Below are 10000 nucleotides of genomic sequence, written 5' to 3'. Positions count from 1 at the left end.
CCCCACTGCCTCTCACAGCTCACTGCACCACAGACCTCCAGAAGAACGCAAGAACTCTTAACTGCTGAGCCATCTCTCTAGCCCAAGTAACTGAAGTGTTTTAATATACAGTTTCCTTCATTAATTCTATCAATTCACTCATTAGATTTCCTGATTTTCTTTTTTTTAACATAGAAATGATTTGTTTAGCTACAAAGCCCAAGTTACATTCTATTATCTCAGGGAAACCAATAAGGAACAGGAACCTGTGGTAGCTAGTCATAGTCCACCCACAGACAGGAACAATGAATGCATGCATGCTAATACTACAGTCAGTGTAGACTTCAATAACCCTGGGCCCAGCCCAAGAATGGGGCAGTCCAAATTCATAGTAAGTCTTTCAAACGTAGTGACCCAAATTCAGAAAAGCCTACACAGGAATGACCTCAGGCCAACTTAATCTAGGAAATTTCTCATTGAAGACACATTTCTAAACTGATTCTACATTGTGTCAGAAAGAAAATCAAAACTACCCGTAACAATGTACTTATCCTTTCTGTCAATAACTTTGAGTACATTCAGAGTTATTCGACTATAAACACAATACAGAAATTGTCACGATCCAAATTGCGTCCATATATTTTAGCTGCTAAATGGAATTTGTATAGTGTGTTACATTTTTACATCCATTTGTCAACTGATGTGCATTAAGGCAGTCTGTATCTTTTGGCTATTATGAATAATACTGTCATGAACACCCATAATGTGTGATATATATTTTTATTTCACCTTAAAATCTACTGAGAAAGCAGGACAGTAGTGGCACACGCCTTTGATCCTAGCACTTGGGAGGCAGAGGCAGGTGGATTTCTGAGTTCGAGGCCAGCCTGGTCTACAGAGTGAGTTCCAGGACAGCCACGGCTATACAGAGAAACCCTGTCTCAAAAAACCAAAAAAAAATAAATAAATAAATAACTGAATGCACTGAGAAGTGGAATTGTTCGGCACTTGGATTTCATTTATTTTAATTGTTAAGAAATTTACAACATATTTGAAATGTAATATCCAATACTGCATTCACTCCAGCTGTGTGGGATCATTCTCTTTCTCCAAATCTTCAAGAATACTTATATCTGCCTTTAAAAAATAATAAACAGAATTAAAACTACTACAGAAGTAAAAAATGGAATCTACTGGTTTAAATTTACTTTCCCCTAAGTTTAATCATGTTAGGCAAATTTGCTGTTTTTATGACAAATTCTATTTCTTCAGGAAAATATATATTCAAAATAGTGACAGTTTCAAAAGGATTCTTTATCACAATATAGAGTATTTCTCTCTCTCTATATATATATATATTATGAGATATTTATGATATATAAGTAACAAATATGAAAGCAACACTTGTAAATCTATTCAAAATCTTCTGTCTGCTTTCTTATCTGTGTTTTATCATTTCATTTCTATCAAGAAGCTCAAGATTTCTTAGTTTGCTGAAGTTTAAGTTACTAGTATATTTTTTCCATAGGCACAATTTTATTGAAAAATTAATGTATACATACAATGTGTTTTTATCAAACTCACTCTCCATATTCATACTTCAAGTTTCTCCCCTATTCCATCCAAATTCAAGTTTCTCCCTGCCCCTGTGTTTGTTTGTGTGTGTGTGTGTGTGCACATACGTGTTTGTAGGCAGTCTTGTGTGCACGTCTGTTTCATAACCAAGGAGTCTAATTAGTGCTGTTTGTTTATTCAAGAGTGCATAACCATCTACTAAACATGGTAACTTTTCAGTGGCAGCATATTTGAAGAAAAGCTACTCAACCTTGTTCAGTAGCCATTAATTACCAAATAGATTCTCAGACAAGGATAGGGCTTTTTGACTGGAATTTTGACTGCCTTCATCTTATACAGGTGTTGTGCATGAAGTCATAGCATCTGTGAGCTCATGTACACAATTGTCCTACCATGATCAATAAGTAAAACTTTACTGCAGATGTCCACTCTCTACTGCTTACACTCCTTCAGTCCTCTATTCGATAATCCCAAAATCTTGGGAGGAAAATGAGTGGTATTGATTGTAATACACTCAACAGCTACTGTTCTCTGTCTTAATCACCATCTGCCAAAGGAAATTCCTTCAATGAGGGTTGAGAGATACACTAATCTATGAGTATAAAGATGGGAACTTAAGGGACAATTTAGTACAATGATCTTACTGAAAAATAATAATATTAGGTCTCCCCCATATCTATGACCATAGCATTCAGCAAGTTTTGGCCTAGTTAACAATATCAGAAATAGATTGCATCTTGCAGAGTGAGTATTAAATCCATGCCATTCATGCCACTATCACACCAGTGGGCATAGCTTGGCAGTTCAATCATTATTAGGCTGTTCATTTTAAAATCTAGGTTTTAGTGGTATATCTAAGGACACTTTCTGACACAGAATCATAAAGATTTTTTTCTTTTACAACTTCAAGTTTCTTAATTTTAGCTCTTGAACTTACATCCATGAACTAATTTTTATGGATGGCATGAGGTAAATATTTACAATATATAAATACAATATATATATAATTACGATATATAAGTAGAATGTATAACTGTGGTCTTTGCATATTGTGCAGCTTTGCTAAATGTCCTTGCTACTTCTGTAAATGCCAACTGACCTAATATCTGGTTTAATTTTCTGGGCTCTCCATTTTATTCCATTGGTCTACAAGCCATTAACAGAGTCTCTTCCTCATTAGATTTTGAACAGTAAATTTGAAGAGAAGACATTATATGTAATCTAATTTGGTTTCTTTACTAATAAGTAATTTAACATTTTCATCATTTTCAAAGTTAGAACTAACATGCAATTTTCTGAAAAAATACTCTATTTGATGCTACTGCAAATGGAATTTTTGTAATTTCATTCTTTCTGGTGTGCAAAAAGAAAACTGATTTCTACAATGAGGTTATATATTATTAATTTGACAAACTCCTAATTAGTTCATAAGTATCTTTATATTATATATATATATATATATATATATATATATATATATATATATATATAGTAATATACTTAAATTCTAATAGGCCATATTATATTATTTAAAAATAAAAACATTTCTTTTTATTGTTTTATTAGATATTTTCTTTATTTGCATTTCACATGTTGTCCCCTTTCCATGTGTTTTCCCCGGAAACTCCCTATCCCTTCCCACCTACTCATGCTTCAACGAGATTGTTCCCCCACCCACCCATGAAATGAAGGTACAGTATATCAAAACTTATGGTACACAATGAAAGCAGGGCTAAGAGGAAAATTCATAGGTCTAAGTGCCTCTAAATAGAAACTTGAGATAACATACACTAGCAGGTTCACATAGCATCTGAAACCTCTAGAACAAAAAGAAGCAAATACACACAAGAGTAGTAGAAGGCAGGAAATAAGCAAACTCAGGGCTGAAATCAGCCAAATAGAAACAAAAAGAACTATACTAAGAATCAACAAAACCAGAACCTGCATCTAAAACTATCCAGTGGGAAAAAAGACAGCATTTTCAACAAATGGTGCTGGCTCAACTGGAGGTCAACATGTAGAAGAATGCAAATTGATCGACTCTTATCTCTTCTACAAGCCTCAAGTCCAAGTGGATCGAGAACCTCCACATAAAACCAGATACACTGAAACTAATAGAGGAGGAAGTAGGAAAGAGCCTGGACAATGTGCACACAGGAGAAAATTTTCTGAACAAAACACCAATGGCTTATCCTCTAAGATCAACAATAGACAAATGGACCATAAAATTGCAAATCTTCTTTTGTAAGTTGAAGTACAATTTCAGTTGAACAAAACGGAAACCAACTTTCAAGTACTCTCAGCAGCTATGGTTACCTACACACAACATTCAGTGAGTAATCAGAATGAAAGAATGTATAGAGGAATGTCACATGAGGCTTCATCCTTTTCTGAGGAGATATTATTAGTGGATGGTTGGTGATGATGGGTGAATTTGGGTGGGTGGGGGAGTATAGATACTGAGAGGTTGATCACCATTCAGGAGATGGCCCCACATCAATAAATATAAGACCAGCAGTAATCACATTTTGTAGAATAATTAAAAATGGATGGGTGTTTACATCTCACTTGGAAGGGAGAATGGAATAGTGGTGGAAGGCAGATGAAAGGAATTGGTGGGAGTGGATAATAAGGAGTGTGGGTTGGCATGTGCAGGAGTGTGGAAGGGCTTGAGGGATGTCAGGATTCCCATAAGAATTTATGAAAATCTGCAAATTACAGGGGATAGTGGAGACAGGATGGATCTCCAGGAAAGACAGAGAACTGGGATAGCAGAGTAGCTCAAGAATCAGTGTGTGTGTGTGTGGGGGGGTGATAATCCTTAGCTGAGACTCACAACATTGAAGATATGGAGCCTTAGGAGGCTGCCTCCTGTGGCCAGGCAGGATCTCCAGTCTGGTAACAGGGACAGCAACCCACCCACAAAACTTTTAATGCGAAACTTATCCTTTTTACAAGAATTACAAGAACTCTAAATGGAGCAGAGTTTGAGGGAACAGCCAACCAATAACCAGCCCAACTTGAAACCCGTCCCAGAAACAAGCACCAATCCCTGACACGATTGATGCTACTCTGTTATGCTTGCAGGCTAGAATCTAGCATGACAGTCTTTTGTAAGGCTCAAACAATCAACTGAATCACACAGATGCCCACAACTTCAGTCAAATAGTGGTTGGGGCTTGGAGCTTCTTAAGAAAGAATAGGAGGAATGATTGCAGCCCATAAGGGGATAAGAATACCAATAATTCTAGGTGGACCCTTGGGAATCTCAGAGACTGAACCACCAACCAAAGAATATACACAGGCAGGACCTGGGCCTCCCTACACATATGTAGCAGATGTGCAGCTTGGTCTTTATGTGGGTCCTGAACAACTGGAGTTGGGGCTATTGCAAAAGCTGTTGTCTGGCGTGGGATAGGTTCATCTAACTGGGCTGTCTTGTCTGGCCCCAGTGAGAGAGGAGGAACATAGCCCTACAGAGCCTTGAAGTGTCCCCACCCACTCATATGTCAAGGGGAGTGAGGGAAGAGGGAATGATTGTGAGAAGAGGTGACCAGGAGGGCAGCATTGTACAGGATGTAAATTGAGCAAGTAAATATTAAATTTAAAAACCATAAGGAAAGCAATATGATAAAAATAACTACAAAATAGCATTCATTGTATTGTTTACTGACCATCTGCTTAGCATGTGGGCTACCCCAAAATATGGCATTCAAAAACTTTAGAGAGACTGAAAAGGTAAGCAAAGAAGTTTGACTTTATAAGCAACTCTACTGCCTTTTAGAAGGGTTGTACTTAAAACATTACTGATGCCACTATATTTAAAGTATAACTAGTTAAGGAATGTTGAATTGGTTAATACATTAATTTGCTTCATAGTTGTGGGCATTTAAATATGCATAAATCTATAAAACATATCTACTTCAAATATAAAATTAAATGGCAAAGTGAAATATTTTACTGAATGTATTTGGTGAGCTATGTTAGGAATATGGAACTATTCCCCAAATATTATCAATAATTTGTTCTCACTCTCCATACTTTCTACAGTTACTTGGAGATATTATGAGCAACAAGATTTAGGGGAAACTCAATAGCTGAGCCAGTGATCAAAAAATTAATTAAGCCTACCCCCTGAGGCCAGTAGTCCATAAAATCTTCATTGAGTTATTAGATGTGGGACCTGCCCTTTTTGCCATTCATGCAGCCCTCCATTCTATACTGTATGCTCAGTTGTGTTTAGCCACTCCATAAACTATACTTCCCTTCACACCTGAAGTAGTCCTTAAGGTCAACAGCAAGTGTAGTTCTTTGTGTAAAGTAGGAAAGCTTTAATGTACAGTTTGCCTCCAGATTCCCTCCAGGTAACACCAAAACTGCCTATTACAGATAGATAACATCCCAAGAGCCAGAATAATAGACTTTGGGGTGCCAGCTACATCCTTTGTGTCTCTATTATAACCTTCCTTCAAACACTTCTACTTAAGAGAACATTGATGAGAAGAATCCCAAAATTACAGCTCTATGGATTAGGAATTAGGAATTAACAAGCTGCATGTGTACTTTGCTGAATGTACACACCTCAAGTTAACTTATGTACTTATTAAAAGGGAAGAAAGTTGCATCTGATCTAGCACAGCAGTTGAGGAATCCTGTCTGTCCTACACAAGTGTTTTAAAGGAAAGTACACTTATGGATATTATTTCTTGAAGGTAATGTTCTTTCAGACTCTAATAATCACATGAGTCATCTGACTACAGAATACAGTTTAAATTCAGGACACTGGCTTTTTAGGATTCTATGCTCTGACTTACTGATTCTCCAGTTTTCAATTCAGCTCTATATTTATTTTTGTATAATCTCATTTCTCTGTTCAGAGAAATTGTACGTGATCTTACTTCCACCAACTCTGATTCAATATTCTTAAGTTCATCCTCCAGTAAAAGTATATAATTTTGTTTTTCCTGCTCTGTCTGTTGGTTAGAGGCAGCATCTTCCTAAAGAACATCAAAAAGATACATGTTAAAATAGGACGTCTAAGGAGAGTTCAAAGAGATTAGAAGGAGTGGCTGATGTGATCAAAATGCTTTGTATTTGAATTTATCAAGATTAAATTAAATAAATGACTTCAAAAAACAGAAAAATTCTGTTGAAATTACAAATATCATTGTATATATTCTAAATAAAGGAAAAGGTTATTTGAAACATAACCATCCAACAAATTATTGTGTACTTTTCTTTACACAAAAAGGCAGAGAATATTTTAAATGAAAGAGAAAGGGGTTGGAGTTCAAATTCTTTATCATCAGCATCAAGTGTGTTTAAGCAGAATTTTTTAATGAATTCTTTCTGTGGTGCTGTAGACTGAACCCAGGTACTTGTGGATAACAAAGAGATATCCAACCATAGAACTATATCCTCATCCCTGAAATATTCATATAATAAAGCAAAAATTAATAACATAATACAGTTTTGTAGTAAACCATTGAACTTATAAACAACATTGTCGTATCCAAATAACAATTATTTTCTTTCCCACAGTTTTTCAAGTAATCTTAAAGATCACAGGTTCCCTATTGAAAACTGGAATTCTGATAGATGAATTAACTAAGAAGATTATTAATAGAAGTGGATGGCTCATTTTTCCAGAATCTACAACAGAAACTGCTGTGAACACAAAAGAACACATACAATCATACACACAATACATTGAAAATGAAATTTGAGGTGGAGTTAATTATAGCACAAGACAGATGACTATAGTCACCTGTAAGAATTGATTGACTTGGTTTATTTTTTCCAGTAGTTGACTTCTATGTTGCCCTTCAATGGCTTTCTTAAGCTTTTCCACCTCACTACGCTCTACCATGTTATTGTCCATTTTGGGTCTTCAGGCTGAGGATTTTCTCTTCAAGCTGCTTTATTCTACCTCTACAATTTCACATTTCTTCTGCTGATATTTTCACATCTTTTAATTTCTGCTGCAGAAGATTATTTTCATCTTCCAGGCATTGCCTTTGGAATTCTTCTTGTCCTATTTTTGTTTCAAGAGTTGCAAGCTGAGTGAAAACAACCAATATTGTCTAGTAAGGCAGTAGGCAGAAAAAAGTTAACACAACACCAATAGCAATTTCAGCATGAATTCAATTGAATTCAGCATAGATTTAAGCGTGAACCCAGACTTTACTCCTGATTTTCTAATTCTCACCTTCATTTATTACATTTATGAATTTTTGATAAACATAAATCTACGAAAAATACAACCAAATCAAACAAAGAACACACACACACAGAGATAGAGAGAGAGAGAGAGAGAGAGAGAGAGAGAGAGAGAGAGAGAGAGAGAGAGAGAGAGAAAGAGAGAGAGAGGAGAGAGAAAAAAGAGAGAGAGTGAGATGGAGAGAAAGAAAGAGAGAGAGGAGAATCTATAAACTGTTTTTTCCAATCACATCAGAAAAACTCCTTAAGCACTGTCAGGTACATAAGTTAGGTTCTACATGTGTCTTTACCTAATTTAATATTGGAATGGCTGTCAAATCATTGTGTCTGTTACAAGAGGCATTTCTTCTTCACAGAAATAAAAGGCAATTTAAATGGAAGACTCATTTGACATGAGCAAAAAATAAAAACTGAGAAAATAAAGCTAGAGTACATGTATCCCTTCCAAGAAATGAAGAAAATACAAGCTTTTATTTTAATTTGAGAAAATTGGATTCATTTTCTTTTTTTTCCCTAGATTTCTAATGTTTACTTCTTGCTTCTTTCTGTGGAGACGTTCATCTCATCTCCTTCTATACTGAATTTTTTCCCATAATATGCAAACTACTTTTGAGATTTAGTGATTCCATCTATTATTTAAAAATTACAGATCTTTGATAAATTGCTTCAATCTGTTAAATTTAGAGGGTATACACAATGGCGTCTTTATATGTGTCTAAATACTGTTTCATGAATCATGATCAATAAAATTTAGCCTGAACCATATTTTGTTCAAGAGAAGGAGAAGATACACAAAATTGTTGTTTTGAACATGTAGAGTCTGAGACTTGGTTCCTGTGACTCAAGTTTGGGCAAGAGGATACATAGCAAATGGATTTAGAACAACATAGATGTTTCAAGACATAAATAAGACACATTTTCAAAATAAAAGATAGTTGTTTTAATATGACCTCAAGTTTTTCAAAAATTTCCAAAGTCATTATATTACATTGTATGAAATTAGATGGAAAATTTATCCCAAAATTAATTTAAATTCACCTCCTCTCTTAGTTTAAGTACCATATCCTCTTCACGGTGAGTTTGTACTTGAAAACTTATGTGAAAAGTCTCTATTTTTATGTGCATCTGAGTCCTTATCCATCATTGTGCCCAATTCTCAAGCCTAGAAAAATATGCAACACAAGTTGGCAAAGTATTATCATTCATTGTATGAGTGTATGTTCATGTGTATTTGTGTTGTCTTTGAGGCAATCTGGCTTTAAACACTTGAACTTCCAGACTGTATTTTACATGTGTTTAGATTACAGATATAACAATATACCTGGCTAATAACTGAAGTTTTAAAATTATAAACATTTAATACATCTTAAATAGATAAAACCTTTTATCATATGAAAGAAAAAATGTTTATGAAACTTTCTTGTAAGTATGATTCTATGATCAGTTTAAAATATTACAATGAGATTGAAACCTGAATTTTAAAACAAAAAGGTTGAAGATATAAATGGTAAATAAAGTATTAATATTGGAATCATAAATAGAATTGTTATAAATATCATATCAACATATATCATATTTTCATACATCAAAATAAATCATTTACTTATTATTTTCTTTTTAATTTTCAGTATTATTTGTTTGACTATGTATGTGTGTGTCTCTGTGTGAATGTGTACACAGGAATGCAAGTGGCCTCATAGGTCAGAAGTACTGAAAATTCAGAGGCTGGAGTTACAGACAGTCAGATGCTAATTGAAGGTGGATGCTGGAAACTGAAATTAGATACTATTATTCTGTTGGTTAATCTTGTTTTTATTTTGTTTTGTTTTTGTTGGTGTTGCTTATTTTTATCAACTTGACAGAAGCAAGTTTCATTTGACAAGAGCGAAATTACTGAGAAAATGTATCGATCATCCCGTTCTATAGACATGCCTGTGGGAGCATTTTCTTAATTAGTGCTGGATGGGGAGGAGGCTCAGATCACACTACACAAATAAAAATATACATCTGAGACAAGTGTAAATAAAACACGTGTAATAAAAAAAAAAAAAACTATGTATTCTATGTAGTAGTACCAAGTATGTTTGGCTTGTGTAAGCACTTTGGTTAAGTTCCAATAAAAGTTAAAATTTAGAATGATGACAAATTTTCTTTGAGGATAATTGGGAAAAAGAGGCCAGGCAGTTCTTAAGCTATATGTGATCAAATATAGAAATATGAGGAAAGA

The 10000-nt window shown here is 34.7% G+C and overlaps 1 protein-coding gene across 2 annotated transcripts in view; it reads right to left on the bottom strand.

Moving 5' to 3' along the window:
* Window positions 1-972: 972 nt before the first annotated feature.
* Window positions 973-10000, bottom strand: part of LOC143439617 (uncharacterized) — a 59526-nt gene continuing 50498 nt past the window's right edge. For both annotated transcript variants that reach the window (XM_076925944.1, XM_076925945.1), the window contains exon 17: window positions 973-1116. In XM_076925944.1, coding sequence (XP_076782059.1) covers window positions 1057-1116 — 60 coding nt within the window. In that variant the 3' untranslated portion in view covers window positions 973-1056. The remainder of the gene's footprint in view (window positions 1117-10000) is intronic.

This window comes from Arvicanthis niloticus, chromosome 27 (assembly GCF_011762505.2).
Source record: "Arvicanthis niloticus isolate mArvNil1 chromosome 27, mArvNil1.pat.X, whole genome shotgun sequence".
NCBI classification, from domain to species: domain Eukaryota; kingdom Metazoa; phylum Chordata; class Mammalia; order Rodentia; family Muridae; genus Arvicanthis; species Arvicanthis niloticus.
This window is presented reverse-complemented; position numbering and strand designations above follow the sequence as displayed.